At 33.0% G+C, this 20,553-nt stretch overlaps 3 protein-coding genes across 3 annotated transcripts in view; 1 reads left to right on the top strand and 2 right to left on the bottom strand.

Moving 5' to 3' along the window:
• LOC143042179 (uncharacterized) overlaps nt 1-7,943 on the top strand; it is a 41,897-nt gene extending 33,954 nt beyond the window's left edge. Inside the window, exons 5-6 of the mRNA XM_076214448.1 lie at nt 1,311-1,472; nt 7,499-7,943. Of these exons, the coding sequence (XP_076070563.1) occupies nt 1,311-1,472; nt 7,499-7,800 (464 nt within the window). The 3' untranslated portion in view covers nt 7,801-7,943. The remainder of the gene's footprint in view (nt 1-1,310; nt 1,473-7,498) is intronic.
• Nucleotides 7,944-10,103: 2,160 nt separating this feature from the next.
• Nucleotides 10,104-11,287, bottom strand: LOC143042178 (uncharacterized). Its single transcript, XM_076214447.1, has one exon. It carries the CDS (start codon nt 11,209-11,211, stop codon nt 10,297-10,299), a length of 915 nt encoding a protein of 304 aa, XP_076070562.1. The 5' UTR covers nt 11,212-11,287; the 3' UTR covers nt 10,104-10,296.
• A 2,551-nt stretch (nt 11,288-13,838) lies between these two features.
• On the bottom strand, nt 13,839-19,785 carry LOC143043700 (uncharacterized). Its single transcript, XM_076215882.1, has 7 exons — nt 19,633-19,785; nt 18,703-18,898; nt 17,952-18,052; nt 17,411-17,539; nt 16,014-16,190; nt 14,549-14,667; nt 13,839-14,024 (listed from the first exon to the last, which is right to left on the bottom strand). The coding sequence occupies exons 1-7, from the start codon at nt 19,682-19,684 to the stop codon at nt 13,839-13,841; spliced, it is 960 nt and encodes a 319-aa protein (XP_076071997.1). The 5' UTR covers nt 19,685-19,785.
• Nucleotides 19,786-20,553: the final 768 nt, after the last annotated feature.

The following is a 20,553-nucleotide window of genomic DNA, read 5'->3' as shown; positions in this document are numbered from 1 at the left end:
TTAGGGGAGGGGGGCCCAGGGGGCCTTGGCCCCCCTTTTTAGGAAAAAAATTGGTTGCTTATATAGGGAATCACTGATGCGTGACTGGAGCGGATACCCCCCCCCCCTTAGGTCAGTCAGTGGGCCCCCTCTTATGAAAATTTCTGGATCCGCCACAGCCATGCTTCGAGTAAATGACCAGTAGTCAACTACATACAGTTCGTGTTTTTCTGACTAATTTATTTTCAATAGTCAATGAACACGCTGTTAAATATTTTGACAAGGTAATGTTAATAGTGGCATTACTTCCTGAATTGTAAAACACGTAGATTTGAAGGTCAGTTTGTGTTTGTTGACACTTATTATTCTATCCTTTGCTGTGCACTTTTATCATCTTAATAAAATGAAAGTGTTGTAAAATTATCTTTTCTTGAATCATTGATGTACCTTCATAATATGATATATATGAGAAATGTATTAAAGCCAATTGTCATAATTTGCTTGATAGTATTTGTTCGTTTTGGAGATTAAGAATGTTGAGTATACATTCCAGCTATTGATATCCTGGTACTGACTGTTTGTCTATCTCTATTTTCAGATTTGTTCCGTTACTGTTATTAATCATAACGTATGCCATTTTTTATAAGAACGAAAAGAAACTCCACTTCATAATGTATGGTTTTAGGATTTATAATTTTGAAAATGTCTCTTTTTTGTGTGTGCTATTAACTGAAACAGTTGTCACATTGACGTCAATCAAGCCCCATATCTACTTTCATCAAACCATGACTATTATACCTAAAAACCTTATTGCAGTTGGTCGTCTCGAAACATATGTTCTACAAATGACACATGTGCTTTATGTACTCTTAGATGAAACATAATATTATTAAATTTGTCACGTGCTACATTTGTAGCATGCACTAAGCTGTCCCATGTCCAAAACATTGATCCAACAAATTTTAGCTTTTATATCAAGTCTGTTTTTTTTATATATATATTTTATATATTTTTTTCAAAGTTTTTTTTTTAAAACATATTACAGAAATTAAATAAGCATATTTAATTTCAGAAGTTTTAAATACATTACTTTTATCAAGCCGATGTTTGGATGATATGAACCAATACAATAATTCTAAAAATAGATGATCGTCTATTTTGAGTAACAAGCTGAATAGGATAATGTCTTAATTTAATTAACATATATATGACGAAATAACACATGTGTGAACATGACTAAAACGAAACAAAAACAAAGTAATAAGCAAGACATGAACTTTATATGTAACAGTCTATAATGTAAAGTAGATTTTTTGTTGTTGTTGAAACAGGAAGTTCCGGTAGAGGACCTCCATTAGGATACTGGTGTAAAGATGGAACGTACGATACTGAAGTGACGTCATACAGCAACGCCATCCATGTTGAATTAGAGACTTATTCAAATGGGATAGCCGGGTTAATATTTGTGATGTCATTTTGGGAGTCTTCCGTTAGTAAGTATTCATAAGTAGATATAGACAAAATATAGAATCGGTAAAGACGATCAGAAATAAGTCGAACGGAACCAGTATTAAAGCGATACCAGTGAAATCAGCTTTTTTTAATCCGTGTACCTGTCCCAGTAAGGATAACGCGTCATCGGATTAAGTTAATTTTTCATGTTCTTATCCAAAAATGAAAACAAAGTCACGTAATTGGTTGACTTTGAAATATTTTGGAAGTTGTAATCCAATCACAGTGGTGAAATATCGTGAAACTGTTGGAAACTATCGTGGAAAAAACCAAACCCCAAAATACTAGTTGAAAAAATAAGATATATGAGCACCTTTATGAACTGGAATATAACTAAACAATCAATATAAAAAGGGACAGGGCTTTGCTGGTAGGTGCTCGTCGTTTTAAATTTTACTGAAGAGTTTATCTTCTGCTGCAAGATCGATGTTCTTGTCTGCTAAATCGGAACCTACTTGTTTATCTTTTTATTGATTGTTGTTTGCTTTAAATCCAGTGGCAAATAGTTTATACGGATATTTAGGAAAAGAAGGATTCAGAAAAATAAAAAAATATATGATGTCATCATTTTAATATAGGAGTTTTGATTTTTTTCAACTAATTTTATTAGCGGCAATTGTTAGTATTGATAGCGTTACTACATGTAAGAAAAATTTCTTGACTAAGATTAAGATTAAGTTGTGATTATACCTGTTGATTAATGTGGTAATCAATTACATAATTACATAATAGTAAATATAGTCAATTAACACGTCTTTAATTAATCGGCTTACAATACCGAATGTATCATTTCAATCAAAATTAAACTTGTTTGTTTGTCCTTTTTATATTTTCATTGGTCAAAATACACCTAGGACTAAATGTTTAAAAAAAGTTAATTTTGCAAGAAAAAGGAGGTTTGAAGTAAAGAAAATATTTCTACGATTAGTGGAGGGTTATTTATGTTGCCATAAATACTGATCTGTTAATACATGCTGTGCACTGGCTGTTTATATGTTTGATATTTGCCACTGGACGTTGTGTATATATGTTTGATATTTGCCACTGGACGTTAAGCAGCCAACAATCAAGTATATATTATGTTTGATGGAAATATAAACTATGCGACTATTCACTTATTCACCTCCTGTTATGAGCCCTAAGTCGTCTGACATTCAACAAGGTTTGTTGGAATATCTAACCCTTTTTATTTAATTCTTATTTTATTTTTTTAAATTTATATATGATGTACTCAAATTACCCAAAACATGACAAACATCCAAAACCGATCATTTTGAAAAACTTCAACCAACTAAACATTTTTTGACACATGTCATTTTAGGGGAGATTAAAAACTCCGAAAAACTAAAAAAAAATAAAAGTTGCAGAACAGTTCACCTGTGTTTTAATATTATATTATCGTAGTGGCATCATTTAACTAAATTTCTTACTGCACCATGCATGGAGTGTTTAGGTAAAGGTAGAATCTTTGGTTAGCTTGCTCGTTAGCATATCGTGAGTTCCTTATTAGGTTAGGTATACTACCCTTCTTTCGGATAAGTCTATTCCTACAGACAGATAGATGGTTGCTGTCGGACTAGTCTTTCTTAAAGGAGGGTAGTTTACCTAACTTATAATGACTTCATTATTCAGCTAGCAAACAAGCTATCCAAAGATAGTTACTTACACACTCCATGCATTCTGCTGTAACTTATTTGATCCTCATAGACATGTATCACCTATTTAAAAAAAACCACCATATTATTATAAGGAAATGGGAACTCTCTCATTTATGTTATTATATTGGAAAAGTGTTACAAGTATCATATCTCTTAGCGGGGGACCCATTATTGACTATATGTATCTGGGTGTCCGGTATCGCTAATAGCATGTCCACCTCATATTTTCAGCACAAAAAAACATGTTTAACTTCTGAACGAGAGAAGTTTCGTGACCAAATTTCTATACCCCAATAATTTAGTTCGATATTCAACGATTTCTGCTGCATAATGTACTCATAAAACAAACATTCAAACTGCTAACCTAGATATTACACGTTTCGATAATGTCACTATTATTCAGTACATCAAAAGAGCGGAAGAAAAACAATACTTATTGTCAAATTTACAAATCGCCATAATTCATTTTATATAGAACCTTTTAATGATTTCCATACATAAATTAGGTTTATGAATTTTTAATAATAAGATCATATAAGAGATTATTGCATAATTTTCTAGTACAATGAAGGATATTGTGACAAATCATAACAGGTATTTAATGACACAATTGTTAAATCTCACACATAAACAATGAACAGCACTTAAAGTCCATAGAACCGAACAATATGTCTTCATGGGACGATTGTCATATTATTTCTAATCTTAAATGCCCAAGTGTCAGTAGCATAAAATATTTGAATAATATAATGGAACATTGAACAATAAATTGAATGAAGCACACAAATAGCAGGAAAAATACCTTTATAAAATATCAATGCGATGTCCAACAATATTTTATACCTTCGGAATAAAACCTTTGATTAAATCCATCACTTTGAATAGACAATCTAAAAATAGTCTATATAGGAACAGTATATGCACCGAAACTAAGAACTTTTCCAAATAGCAATCATGGCATTAGATTTGGTTATTTTTATGGATCATGGCTTATTACAGCGTAAAAAGAATACTATACCGAAGCACATTTGAATATAGGCAAGTTATAGTTTAGCAGAAGTTTTAGAGGACCGTTGTCTTGGTGGCATACAGTAAGACAAAATATCGGCCCAAATATATTCCCATTTTCAGTGGCACTCTAAACTTTCCGCCTTTAATCCCGGTCGTCCTACTCTGTTAAACCTACCTATATGATATATTTTTAAATTGTAAAGTGAAATATTATCACTGGACATTACGCAAACAATAATCGACAAATTAATCGAAATCGCGCAGATTTTTGAAAGGTGTTTCCACTTTAATGTAAAAAGGTTTTTAACATTTAAACTGCACGATGTATTTGTTTTATGTTTTTGGTGCAATTAAAAGAAAATAAATCTCTATTACGCAATGTCTCAATTTCATTAATTGAACAATTTTATTCTATTTTGATCAGTTGCATATGATTTTCGATGTCTCGAGAGTAATTGTTCCATCGATAACAGTTTCCAGGAAAATCGAGCTTCCGGTTTTGTAATCTTAAAACAGATGTGCTTTTATTTGTTATTACGTTATATAATTAACACGGAAGCTTATTTCATTGACATTTTTATTAAAGAACGAGGCCTTGTTAGGTAGCAACCATTAAAAACAAAACGGGGAGGGGTTATTTTTTTTGTCTAAGTCAGAGATTTTTTTGTTTATCAGTATTTCATTTAAAGTCCGATGAAATATAATGAATAGAAAAAATAAATGACTAAGTCTTGATTATTATTTTCTAAGAAAAATATGATGCGATTGACAATGTAACGGTATATATCCTCCTGAACATGCATGAAATACTTGCCACTGGACGTTAAGGAACCATCAATCAATCACAATGTAACGGTCTGTCATTATGTTATTCATAAACATTTAGCCATTCAGTATAAGTAAACTCAGTATAAGCAATGATTTTATGCTTTTGATTATATAGATCTAGATTAAAGCGTTGTGATGACACAGATGATATTTGTTTGGTGAATGCCGATTTGTTGTTTTTGACGGTTTCGTCAGTTGGTTTCCAAGCACTTATTAAATTAACTTGTCTTTTTTAACTGAATCAAGTGACAAATCTTCTATAATTAGGTCAAAGGAAGCTTACCATTTGTATAGATTTCATTTCAAGTTGTGTATCTCCCCCACCCTATTAAGCAACTTTTCTATAATGACATTATGTAAAGGATGCTTTATGTGAAAAAGTACTTAAAAACTGATTGACCCAACGCTTTAACGACAATAGAGGCGTTCTTTACTATTCTCCCACGTCAGTTCTAATGATTAATGAATTAATAAAGAAAATCATCCAGTTTGTTTAACGTGACACGGAGCCATTCCAACAGTAATACCACGTTCGGATTGTCGTTGCTGGGTAAACACAACACTATTTAAATGTTTTTGTTTCTTGCATAAATCGAATAGGATATTAGAAAACGCGTCAGGCAATGTTTACAAAAAGTATCGCGATTTTATCAGCTTTTTTTTTAAAATATATATAGTTGTATAATTTCAAAAATTCCAATTACATACTAAAAGAAAGAACATTTCAAAGTTTGTATAAGTGAACACATGATTTTTTTCGTTTTCTCAATAATATCAGTATATATAATTTCATGAAACTGTACTGAAAAAAAGTATTACTTTCAGTGGCGGATCCGGGGGGAGGGGGGGGGTGGTTCCGGGGGTTTAAACCCCCCTTTTTTGGCCGATCAATGCATTTGAATGGGAGCATATAGTTGGAGCCCCCCTTTACTCTGGGTTGGGACCCCCCCCCCCTTTTTAAAATGGCTGGATCCGCCACCGACTTTATATATCTCTTCACTGACTTGATTTTTTTGATAATATGGTATTTTACAAGTCTTTAAATCACAAATTGAAATAACATGTACATGTATGTGTTCTCTTTCTAATCTACAAACGCTAAGGAACGTACATTAAGTAGAGCAGTGTTTTGACTAAAAAAGACTATGAGGATATACGACGTATTATTCCATTTATTTTACATCAAGGAGGCTATATGAGAACCTTCTAATATAACCTCCTTGGTTACACGAATCTTATCGTCATGATTGAATACGGGAAGGAATACAAAAGCAATGAATATGCCAGTAGAACGGTGTTCATTGGCGGATCAAGAAATTTCCACATGAGGGGAGGAGCACTGACTGTCTAAGAGAAGGACTGCGCCACGCATTCATGCTTCATGCAGTGATACCCTATTAATCAACAAAAATATTCACACAAAAGAGGGGATGGGGAGTGCAGTCACCCTGATCCCTCTACATCTGCCTCTTGTGTTCTATAATTACGATGATATACGAAGTCGGTCATATAACAACTCCAATGTGGCTTACATGTATATATAAGCTTGATCAGGTTGACATGCATATCTGCCATATTATGTAACACTAGTGATGTTTCAACCGGAATTAAGAGGAAGTTCAATAACCTTTCAAGTACAAGTATGCATGTATTTTCATGACAAAATAATAAAATAACTGTGTCTTTCTGTCTTTATTTTACGATCTTTGATTGTCCGTTCTGTTTTTAAGACCTAAAATCTGCTGAATACTGCAAAAGGCGATTATTTTTTCGTTTGAAATAATAAGTAAACACTAGAGAGACTCTTGAATGCATGGAGAGAATTCATTGCAATGCATAAAAACATGTTTTATCCTTCTTTCAATTAAACAATTTCTAACAATTTAATCGAAACATTAAAGTTTCATGGAATCAATATTCACTTAGAAGATTCAAAACCACTGGTGTTCAATTTAAATATCATTCATTAGCCATTTACAAAATGAAGTGTATTGTTTGCTTATAGATTTTGCTAAGTTGATAGAGAACAAAATCAGTATACAAACAAAAAATCGTGACGTCATCAATAATTGTGCAGTAAAATAAATGTTCTTAGTTAGAGTTCTCATGGTTGCTTTTTATTCCTTAGAAAGTATTCTTTTGTGATTTTTGACGAAATTGTATCCCGTTGAGTATAAGTCTCTTTGACCAGACATAAGTTATTTGTATACAAATAGTTACGGCGCCATTTTCTACAGATGGAATCTTTAGTTCTACTGACACGAATAAAGCAGTCTTTACTGACAAAACTACTACTGGAGAACTGGAACTAAATTCTTCAACTAACATCGAAACACATTCTGACAACACAACTCTTGTTTACGATAATTTGGAATACAATAATGAATCGGAATATGATAAAGTGACCGATTCCATTATTACCTCCGAATTTGAAATTTCAGACTACGAATTAACAACTGAATTTTCGGATTACGAATTAACAACTGAAAATGTTTATTCTGTTATTTCAGGTTCAAGTGTTCAGTATGGGCCAATAGAATATGGAATAGCTAATTACGTTTTACTAGCCTTCAGTTTTCTCATAGGATCTCTGCTTCTTGGTGCTGTTGCGTTTCTCATCTATAGAGAATATAAGAAACATCAGGCCGAAAAAGAAATGAAATTCAGAGAAAAACTTTTAATGAGACGAACAGGAATAAGTGGTCGTAGTGGTGGTATTATAAATGACGATTTCCGCCATGACAGCGTGAGTGACAAAAACACGTCATTTATATTTTTGTCTCCGACGCCGACGTCAGAGATTAGTTTGTGAATATTCACAAGGATGAAGGACACTAAACGCAGAACATATTTGTTTGTATGTGTGTATATATTATGTATTATGTAAATGTAAATATTAACATCATTTCATTCATGACTGTAATGTGAAAATAAAATACCATTATTGCCAGAAGAGCTTCTGTATCAAGAGTATTTCTATTAGAATTGTTGTACAAATAAGGCCAGGACTAAACCACATGTGAATCGTCCTGAACATGCACGAAATGTTTGCCACTGGACATAAGGCAACCGACAATTAATTAAACAATCCATTTAATATGAGAACTCAAACTAGGCACGCGATACAATTCTTACAATCATGGCGTCCGCGTCTCTGAAGAGTTGTTTGAACCAGCCGTTCGAACCTGTTTTACTTTTGGACTGCAAGATAAAGCATAACCATTAGTTTTAAGGTGGTACCTAACACTACAGGGAGATAACTCTGTAAAATCAGCTAAACCTTTTAATTACGTTGTGTTGTTAAGGGAATATTAAGCTTCTCGATGATCAAAATAAGTGTTTGTCAAACTGCTATATAACCAGTGTAATTTTTCTGATAAAACGGTTGGCTAAAATTTTTTGAAATTTTTATATTTTTGTCAAAGGGTCAAAGTAAATACTTTGTAAAAATTTTATGAAAATTAAACGAGCCAAATTAATTTTAGTTAAAATGTTGGGTACCACCTTAAACAACATGAAGGAATGCATTCGTTTTTGTATAAATCTACACGATTTCATTTCTTAATGTTACATGCAATCATGATGGTATTTCTAGACTTTGAAGTCTTCACTTTGGTAGTTAATATTATACCAACGCTTTTGTGACAATTTTCAAATGGGTTTTGTCAGTATTACTATGTGTTAAACAAATAACCTCGTATGGTTTAACCTTTGTACAATCACTTCATCAGTAATATTAGACAAGCTTCTATGGTCTGGTTAATAATCAAATAAGATGTGGTATGATTGCCAATGAGACAAATCTCCAAACGAGACCAAATGATATAAAAGTAGACTACATTCCACCGAACACAATATTATCTTATGCATGCCTTCTCTGTGCCATAATAAACAAAAATGGTAGACCTTTGGTAGTTTCTATGAAATTACACATAGTTTGAGGCGATTTCTATTAGTTTGACGTATTTAACAGACATTTGTCTGATGTATGCAACTATATTACTCTAGATGTCTTTTTTATATGTTTGTCTTTGGGGTTTTTAATCAAGTATTCTTTTCGTTAGTCTTTTAATTCAAATAGACAAAAATGCCAAAAAAAGTACCGGTGTGACCCTGAAAGAAAATGAAAATCCAAAGACACATGCTTGATTAATTTGATTGGTTGATGGTGTTTAACACCACTACCACTTCCAGAAATATTGATTATATCCCGGAAATCCGTTTTATTGGTGGAGGAAGCTTAATAGTGCCCAGAGGAATCTATTGACCTTCGACAGGAAAACTGACAATCCGAGTCAGTTGATATTGGAGTAGAACACAACTGCCACGTACAGGGGTTCAACTCTCATACCCCCCTACCCCCGCGTTGACTAGTGAGCGATACAGTAGGTTAACTACATATACCGTTCGGCCAACAAAGCAACGTCGGACACTTCAAGAACATCATTAATTTCCAAAAATGCACACGGTGTTAGGGATTCTTTAAAGGTAATACTTGATTGCTAGGAGTCAGAATAATGTGTCCTCGTAGGATGGCATGTCTGGCTGTGTAAAGTTAACTTACGTATAGGTCTACTACAATACAGTGAATATACGCATAGTATTACCATCAATCTAATTAAAAACCGATCTCTCATCGCTCCCGTTTTCTGATATGTCACATGGGAGATCTAACGAAACCCGCTTTGAGGTCACATGTATTATTTTGACTGACGATTTCGTCGTAAATAAAATGAGTTACATCCCTTTACCTTACGTTAAACTTTCAAGATCGTGGAAGACTCAATTTCATTGGTCGAAAAAGACACACCTACGAGGTCACTCACATGTGACCTCAAAGCGGGTTTCGTTGTTCTACCACGCGACATATCAGAAAACGGGAGCGATGAGAGATCGGTTTTTAATTAGATTGTATTACCATGTTAATCATAATTGTCTTTTACATGTACTTTTTTTCCATTTAAAAATACAACAGCAAAATTATGAAGGACAACATTGATAACTTAAAAGATTTCAGAAGGTCAAAAAAATAAGAATTGCCTAAATAAACCAATCCATTCAGAAAACAAATAGAACAATTGCCAATTGTATGAAAAAAAGAACGGTTTCATAGAATAAAATTGAAAATAGTGTCTGTTATTTACAAAAATATTTACAGAAAGAAACACAACTGAATTATGACTGTTATGAATAATAAATGATATAAAAATAAATGACTAGCTAGAGTAGGAATGATCACACAAAGAGTCCGCAATTCCATGTCTGCACTGCAATGTTTTAACACGGCGAGTTTTACAGCAATAATGGGTTAGTTTGAATCCTTATTTACAATAGGTGCAGTGTCGTCTTCAATTTTGGACGATTCATAAATAAAGTTATCATTTTCACCAACTAAAGTTGTCTCATCTTTTTCAAATTTCGCTTTTTTAATTTTTTCACCTGCTACGTTAGGTATCTTTCCATTTTGTTTTGCATCATCTTTGATTACTTTCTCCTTATCCTTGTCAAAGTTCGAATTTATAATCAGTTCAGTGTCATGTTCTATTTTTGTTGACTCGTCCATAAATTGATGTTCATCTTCAGCCATTAAAGTTGTCCCGTCTTTTTCAAGTTTCATTTTATTTATATGTTCTTTGGGGTTATCATCTACATTGGGTAAGGCTCCATTTTGTTTTGTATGATCTTTAATTACCTCCCCTTTATCCGGATTAAAACTTCCGTCTTGTGGCATAGTATCAGGTTCATCTTCATTTGTAGTGTTTCCCAGTTGGTCAAATATATCACGAATTCGTGTTGGTTCTGGTGTGGTCATACCATTTTCGCTATACATTGGCAAACTTATATTATCAGGATCACCTTGATGAACAGGCCGTGTCTGACCAGATGTTTCTGTTTCTGATTCTAAATCCATTTCATATTGGAATCTTTGCCGAATAGCATGTGCAATATCTTCTTCCGGTAATCCAGGAGCTATCGTACCACCAAGAGTAGTCCCTCCGTCGCAATCAGGTATAGGCGAAGGACCAAATCGAAAGACGGCGATTTCACTCAACGTAGGATATGGCGAATACGGAGAAACAGCACCGCAACGACTCATTGAAGAACCCACTCTATCGAAATGGTCTATAGGTGGCGCTTTTACTGTCAGTGAATCTGGTCTGACCTTTTTCAACTGTTTCTTCTTCTTCCAACAATAAAAAACAATGGAAATAACTCCAATCATAAGTAATACGACAACACAAAGAGAAACTACTGTTGCAGCACTGAATATGTTTTCTGGAGTTATAACAGCTGAAAAAATCAAATACAACATAAAACTCTAACAAAAGCAACACGAAAACACAAAGATAAGCTACTGTCGCAGCACTGAATATGTTATCATGAGTTATAACAGCTGAAATGAAATTAAGATGGCACCTAACACTTTCACTAAAATCAATTTGGCTCGTTTAATTTTCATAAAATTTTTACGAAGTATTTACTTTGACCCTTTGACAAAAATATTAAAAATTCAGAAAATTTGAACCAACCGTTTTATCAGAAAAATTACACTGGTTATATAGCAGTTTGACAAACACTAATTTTGACCATTGAGAAGCTTAATATTCTCTTAACGTAATTAAAACGTTTGGCTGATTTTACAGAGTTATCTCCCTGTAGTGTTAGGTACCACCTTAAATAAAACATAACAAGACAAAACAAGACATTTTGTTGCGTCATGATTCAAGTGTTGTGTGATTCATGGAACAGTTGACGCATTCGGTCTTGTTCCTTTCCGATTCTCCTCAGTTATTGATAATGAATTAGTAAAAAAAGAGGTGTATCGAAGTAATAAATAAGACAGCAAATATTTGAATGATAAAATAAATAAATGGTGATAACATTTTACAGCAAAACAATAATGAACACACGTTATATTGATAAAATCTATTATTATAGTATAGTTTGATAAATTTACTTTTGAACGTTCTATAATTGATTGTAACTATGTTGTCTTCGTGTATAAAAAGCATATCGATCAAAAACACCTTCCCTAATCAGGTTCTACTTATTTTAAGAAATCAATGTTTCTTTTCTAAATAGTTTTTTCAAAATTAATAATGAATTACTGTGGATTCATTTTTATTCGTGGGATACCGATGTTCGCGGATTTCGTGGTATACCGATGTTCGCGGATTTCGTGGGATACCGATGTTCGCCGATTTCGTGGGATACCGATGTTCGCGGATTTCGTGGGATACCGATGTTCGCCGATTTCGTGGGATACCGATGTTCGCGGATTTCGTGGGAAAAGGTGAACCAAATTACTAATTGTCAATAGGCTTGTATACAGACATGATTGGCAAAACCACGAAAATAAATATCCACCAATTTTAAGTTTTTCTCAATCCACGAAAATTTGGACCCACGAAAATAAATGAATCCACATTATATTTAAACCGAGCTTCACTATCCACCCACGGGAAGACTGTAATAGCTATACGCCTTATACAGGTTTTGTTGATGCTTCAATACAATTATGTCTCCCACACTATTAGTTTTGAACTTGGCTTATACAGAAACACATGTCGCGCCCATTGAAATTGGTTTACAATTATAAGTCATTACAGAAAACATTAAGTGTAAATAAATAACAATTTAATTAATCGTGACTAATGACAAAAAACGAAACACTGAAATCAATATTCGACTGCATTTTTAAAACATATAACCAAAATGTAGAGAGTTTGTTTTTGAAATTAAGCATACTTACGACACGTTGCTGAAAAAGATAAAAAAAAAAGCATGTTTATTTTATTATCAATTGTAAGTAGTTGTCCATACTTCCATGTTCTCATTGCACACTAAAAGTAAGGAACCGAAAAAATAACCCTTAATGGTGTCTCTTTTCTAACAAGAAGAAAATGCAGTGTCGTTTTCAAAGTTGAACGATTGAATTTTACATAGATCATCAGACATCATTTGTTCCCGGCATATGCTAATTCTATACTATTCTGTAATATGATGGAAAAAAGTAAGATCACAAAAATAAGGACTTAAAGGAAGATTAATTCGGAAAGTCCATAATCACATGGCAAAATCAAATAACAAAACGCATCAAAAACCAATGGACAAGAACTGTAGCCGTCTGATAAATTATCAATATAGAAGAACCTCAGGTTTAAACATGACCGTACAAAATGTATCAACCCACGAGTCTATATAAAATATATAATTATTGACAAAAGATTTTTAAGAATTGGAATACATTCCAAAATCAAGATAGAATCATATTCAAAACAGTGTGGCTGTGGCCATTGATTGACGACCTAAATTATCCCATTGACTGGAACAGATTAGGTGAACGTTTGTCTGTAACGACCATTGCTCACTACTTACTTATTATAGAATTTTAACTGTGGGGTCACCAAAGGTTCTTAACGCCTTTAATAATAAAATAATTCGAAAGATAAATCAGGAATAACCTTTATGTTTTGATTTATATTATTGATATAAATCAAACCATCGTGTTATTGCTGATTAGTTTTTCGAATTACGTTATTTAGGTGTTGAGAACCTTTGGTGACCCACAGTTTAAGTGTCTTTAACAAGTATATAGTGAGCAGTGATCGTTACAGACAAACGTTCACCTAATCTGTCTCAGTCAATGGGGTAATTTAGGTGGTCAATCAATGGCCACAGCCACACTGCTTTGAATATGATTCTATTATGTTGTTTCAATTGTTTTTAATTTTTATCACGTACAATGTACATTGTAATAGAAGTTGAAGTTTTGCACCTTTCAGGGATGATAATTTTGTATTCAAATATGCTATATGCGCGATAAAAGCATCGCAAAGTTATTTAAGATTAATCAATAACTGTTTGTTCGTGATATTTTTTGTTTGTTTCTAAATTCATTTGTGAACACTTACATGTCTGAGTAAGGGTTAATAAGCCTCCATGAGTGGCGTAAGTAGTCGAGACTTGGTTCTGCATACAGGCTTGTGGATACTGTGTTGCAGTGGCTGTTGCATTACTTATGGCAGAAATCGACTGAAAAAATGATATCTATATTCTTATTACAACGTACACAACAAACGGATTTGATGGAATACAACTGTCATAATCCTGACTTGTACAGGCATTTGCTTATGTAGAAAATGGTAGATTAAACCTGATTGTAAAATACAAAATGTATGTGAGTATCAAATCATGAAAAGATATTTGTTTCACATTTTCAAAGTTTTTGAAAATATATCAGGTAGTAATAGTGCTTGTAGAGTAAACGTTTGTTTGTATAAACGTTTGCTCACCCAGTTTAAATATGATTGATATCTGGAAACAATATAGAAAGGAAAAGTTAAACCTGTATATATGTATACTTACATGTAAATTTGATTGGACGTCATCCCAATTTCAGTTGTGCAATATTCAAACAAAGCGAGCAAAGTGACCGAAGTCTTATTCTACATGCAGTAGAGAATTAGCTCTGTGTCCAGTCTAATACAAAATGTCGGATCATATGCAAGGGCAGGTTTAGGAATATAGAATGCAAACAGGAAATTGAATTTACTTACGTAACATGAAAATCTGAACGTTGTCAGTTCATCAGGTACGGAACTGTCTGAATTATAAACAGTGACGTATGTGCTGTTTTCAGTTGCGACATAATATACACAATTAAGAGTTCCCTCAGCTGAAAAAAGATCGTTTACATCAGTGCAAAAATAAGATGTCAATAAGATGTCAATTTCGATGCAATATAGCGATAATTCGCACATGCATGCGACGTTTTAAAACAAATAATCAATCAAAATTCAAAAAACCTTTATAATAATTGTATATCAATCAATCAGATAATTATCATATAGAATTCTCAACATCTTTCTCCCCTGGTGTGCCTTGTAGAAAATGTGCTGGTATTCACTATTACTTCTAACCAAAACTGTGTTGGTATTTTGCAAAATTTTGCTGGTCCGGACCATTGGTTCACCATTTTTCGCTTTTTGGTCTTTGAGCAAGGACCATCTTAGAAATTGCTTATTATCGTGGCTATGTGATTTATATAGTCTAAGAGATTAAGTAGAATCTAAAGTAGCACAGTTTACACAAGAATCTATACTGCTTCACAATTTCCGTTGCGAAAAAAGCGATTGAAAATTATCATGAATAAATAAAGTAAACATCAACTATCCACAGGAGGTGCCTTTGTTGAATGTATGAATATCTACTTCCACAAGTCATGTTCGTCTCCGCTAAAAAGGAAGGTTTATCTAAATGACAGTGCATATAAGGCAATGTTAACTTGGGTCGCCCGAGTCTACAACATTTATCTTATTGTGACAGTCGTAGACTATTTACCGGGTTTGTAGTAACATAAGCAACACGATAGGTCCCACATGTGGATCAAGATGTTCTTACCCTTCCGGAGCAGTTGATATCACCCCAGTTTTTGGTGGGGTTCGTGCTGCTTAGCCTTTTGTTTTCTATGTTGTGTCTTGTGTACTATTATTTGTCTGTTTGTCTTTTTCTTTTTTTAGCCAGGGCATTGGTAGTCTAATTTTGATCTATGAGTTTGAATGTCCCACTGGTATTTTTCGCCCCTCTTTCATAAGATCTATTGATTAAACAGAGAAGAATGACACACATGCACATCAAACCTAATTCTCTCTGCAGCCACCTACGACTTTCGATTTAATAGCCTCTGCATAGAGATATAACGACTGAATCACCAATTTCGCGATTATATAACACGAAGTTTGACTATAATGAAAAGGAAACTAACTGAACTACATTGTCACTGATTAAATAACTTTGAAATTAAGAAGTTTGTGTCAGTCATATTTATAAATATCTTCTAGGCTTTTAAGAAAAATATCATTGTACTGCTGTTTCGTTCAACGGTCTTAACACATTATGGCTATTTCAATTTAGATTACTAATTTAAAGAGTTGTCTCACATATTATCAAAGCATTTCAAAAGTACAATGGTTATTCCTTTGGTATAGAAAACACCAAACATACGCGTTACTGCATGCTTACATGAATATGCTTGAACAGTTGAACATAATGTATAATTATAGACAATCTGGCTTTCTTCTGTACACGAGTCCATATAACTGTTACTGGTGCACTGGGTACTACTACCGGCATCAAACTCGTAGGTAAATTTGCCGAGGAAATCCAAAGGACATGTTATAGATGCCGAAGATACGCTTCCTGTAAAACATTAAGAAAAACATTGATAAAAAGACAGTATCATAGCAACCACTTAAAAAAAAGACCTCCAGAGGTTAACTTGTGACAAACGAACTACTTAGCTACATGTACATTGTGTGCAATACTAGAAGTGTCTTTAAGGTATTGAAAGAAAGAAATTGACATTAGTGAGTAATGAGTGTTCAACTTGGATGTCGTTTGTAACGAGAATTGTTCTGATGAAGTTCTTAGTGATACACAAAGCTCTGTATATAAATTATACAAAGGATGATACTCAGGGATGATATTCATTATTTTCATTTCCATTACTTCCACTAGTAAGGAATCATAACGAATCATTAAAACGTTATTTTCAATATAAAAAATAATCCCCAAAACGTGCAATCAAATAACTTTCTCCAATTTATATATCTACTTCCTTTTAAATACTTAAACGAATTCAAGCATTTTATATGGGAGACTACTCATTCTAGTTTATAACTTTTACAATGGAAAGAATATGATTCCCTCCCTTTGGTTATACTAAGTTTATTTTTCAGGTTGATAGGACAGATTTATATTCATAAATACTAGTAGTCATTTCTACCAAAAGTGTGATGTTTATAAAGTATGTAGAAGTTGTATGTGCCGTTTAAAATTTTCTTGATATTAAAAAATGGACTTTGATAAAAAATACGGTATTGATATTTCTAACTTTCAGTGAGTGTAATTCCAGTGTTTCGAATTCCACAATGAATAGATAGCAATATGAAAATTGCTCAAATAAAAGCACGTGGCAATGATGTTTAAACATTTTGCTCCATGTATAGAATACCTCACTTTGAATTTGAACAGTGTAAATTGCATTCCTATTTTGAGCTTTTATCGTGGTAAGGTTTGTTGTGTAATGAATTAAAGCGCTAAATTCCTATTTCAATTTAACTAGTTGATGATATTTCCAAGACGATTGGGACATATATAGCAGATTCTGTTGATCTGAGATAGTCTCGGTTTATAGTGGGGTTCGTGTACACCCGTATAGCTTTTCTGTAGGGTTTTGTGGACTGTTGTCTGATTTTTTTGTCATTTTTTGAAGTCTTTAGATTTGGGATATTGTTACAGATGTAGGGTTTTCCACACGCTTATTGTTTTACTGTCCTTATGATGTTTTATTTCACTTATTTTCCCTAAAACTCTTATTTATGATACAATTCATATAAGACTTGTTTGTCTATGCTTACCGTCTTTAACGAGAACTCTAATGGCAGAGGCATCATATGGACCGTTGAGTACGCAGTCTGTTGCTATAGAAAATGTTGCTGAGGCTGACTTGAGTTTAAATCTGGCATTTGTTGTGTTGAGCATTACAGCTGTTTTGATACAAATATATATGGATTTCTGATTAAAGATGGGTATTTAACAAAAAGAAAGAACTATATAAATCTGTGTGTGTCTTTTTAAACTTTCAATGTCTCTCTTTAAATATACTATTTTGCGCGAAAGACTTTTGACTAAAACTATGATATTTTGAACGAACATCTTTTCATATGATATTTCATAACAAGGAACAAAGATATGTATTCTAACTTTGATATAAGATCATTAAACATAATAAAAAATAGGGCATAGAAAAAAACTTAAAAAAATTGTGAAATATGGTGAAAATACATATAAACTAAAGTTTCTCTTGTCAATTGGAGGTGGTGTGGCATTTTCTAGTCGAAATGCAGATACACATGTATTTGCTGTTCAAATTATACACTTATATTTAATAAATCTTACACTGGGCGCTGTTAAACACAATTTTGGATGATTCTGAAGACTCTATATTCCAACACATGGTGATACGGAATTGTGCAAAGTATTGGGTGAACTCATCGGATCTGAAATAGAAAGAAATCCTAAATTTTATTTGATAGCATAAACATTCATTCTTATAGATCTTTTCCCAAATATGTGAATTGCATATTGCTTCAACTCGATCGTTTTGCGTTGATCTCCATTCCTCTTTTGGAGGTTCAAGTACTTAGGAAACCATGAGTTTACTGTAGTCCTCAGATAATGAAAAATTGAAGATTCGGTCTGACATTCAAAAAAGCTAAATCTTATGAAATCAAATGTTTATACAAAACTTTAAAATACCCTTTGTTTGTAATAAGATATTCGATAACTGATATAACATTGTAACATTGGAATGCCTCTGGACAATAGTGGTAAATAGAACAGGTATACAGTCATCTAGATTTGCAGTAGAGACTCTGAGGACCCATCAAAGACTTGCTGTAATGTTTCTAACAAGAGGCATCGGAGTTAACGTCTTCATTCTGACAGTTCGTGAATGCGAATTTATATATCCAGCACAGCCGCATGGATGCAACGTCTAGACATCGATTTAACTACCAGTCGAAGGAATTAAGACTCTCGGATAACAACAGTTCTATTCCCTAGTTCACCCTTGAATGACAGTTTAAGGTAAAATTTGCACTGAGAGTACAATACAAACCTTACCAAAACGATTTGAATAAGAACTTACTTGATATACAAGATGTTTCCTAGAGTATCTTCACAGTTGAAAGTCACAGCATTAAATTGTGACATTATTTGAGTATTTGAGTCAATTTTCATAAGTTTATTTGATAGTGTGAACTGTGAACTGGTGAAAACTGCCTGACCAATATCACTTCCATGCCATATACCGGTCAGCTGGGACGGAAATGTACATGCCGCCTCTGAAATAATCAGATGTATAAAAAAATATTACTACGTGACAAACCAATAGATTAACTTTTTAACGGAAAACATATAGCATCCTTAGTAAATGTTAATTTTCGATTAGTTCGTTTGTTTTTTTCTCGGATAATTTTTTGCAGAACAAAATTTCCAAAGCCATAAAAATATTTTAAAATTATCATTTTTTTTACATATAGATGTGTTGCCATTCCCAGTAGGTAATAATGTTTGATTGAAATGATATAAAACTGTTACAGAATACCATCTAGTCCTCTTTCCCAACACAATTATGATTATTAATGTTCAAGATCATACATGAACATATTGATACAAATTTTGCATCAAATCTAAAATACAAATGAATTTGTTTGTTTGATTTCTGGTTTGTTTGCCATATTCAGTTACATTGGCTATATCGGCCAGTATGGATGTATAGAGGAAGCCTGAGTTCTAAGAGTATTAAAATATATTCCTTGTTGATTCCAGACTAAACTAAACATCCCCCAAACAAAACAAAAAAATGTATGTTTTCATGCTATTAACCTTCGGCAATTCCTATGACTTGTAGTCTTAAAGGAACGCTAATGTTCTAATATGATTTTATTATGCTTTTGATTTAAACGGTCTCTTTTTCGTCGTCAGATTCTGGATATTTATCCAAAGCCAAACAAGGCCTGAATCAACCTTTTATTCATTGTTCTAAATGATAATTCAGCTGTTTAATACTACTTACCTGCATAATAGATCTCTAAAATGCAGAGGACAGCAACCCAAATCATCCACATCACTAGAAAGCGCGCTACTTCATCACATTCTATAAACAATCTTTCTTTTCTCTTGTGTTATTAGGAAGCCATTTTGTTTTGAATAGTCATATTGAAACAGTTAAACGGATAACAACTTTGATGCAATTTCTATTGTTCAAGCATGCTATGGTGATTTGGATTAAGGGGATTAAAATCTTTAAAACGATATATGCATATAACGTACTGCTCAGGCCGATAGCAAAAGGTCTTACATTTAAATATCTAAATGTTTGTTAAAATTAAATATCATAATCTCGCACAATTTAAAGTAGTATAAATTCAAATAAATCATAAACTGAAATATTCAACTATTTCTGATTCACATTCTGTTCTGAGGTTTCGAAAATGTACACAACAAATATTTGTTAGGTCATGAAAATGTCATCATGGGTATAAAGTCACAGAAGTTATGATTTTAAGAATAAGGAGGAAATGTGGGATGATTGCCTACGAGACAACTATCCACCATGACCAACGTCCAAAGAAGTGGAGGCAAGAAATTATAAGCAACCGTTAGGTCGTATTGGATATACATAAATTGGATTTTTTCTTCTGATGTTTTTATGAAATAATTTGTTTAAAAAGTGTGGTGAGGGAAAACCATGGTATATTATATGCAAATTTATGTTGTACCATACTTTGCTAATTAAATATGCAACTCGACTAGAATCCAAAGGAAAAAAGGCGGAGCTTCAGCCATGGTATAACATATTCATTTTCATGTTATTCCATGGCTGAAGCTCCACTTTTTTTTTTAAATGTATCCGCCTCTAAAATATTAAGGAAACTGTAAAACGTACTAAAAGGTCAAGATCTTCATTTGTTTTCATTTTATAAGAAAAAGCAAT

This window comes from Mytilus galloprovincialis, chromosome 8, assembly GCF_965363235.1.
Source record: "Mytilus galloprovincialis chromosome 8, xbMytGall1.hap1.1, whole genome shotgun sequence".
Lineage (NCBI taxonomy): Eukaryota > Metazoa > Mollusca > Bivalvia > Mytilida > Mytilidae > Mytilus > Mytilus galloprovincialis.
This window is presented reverse-complemented; position numbering and strand designations above follow the sequence as displayed.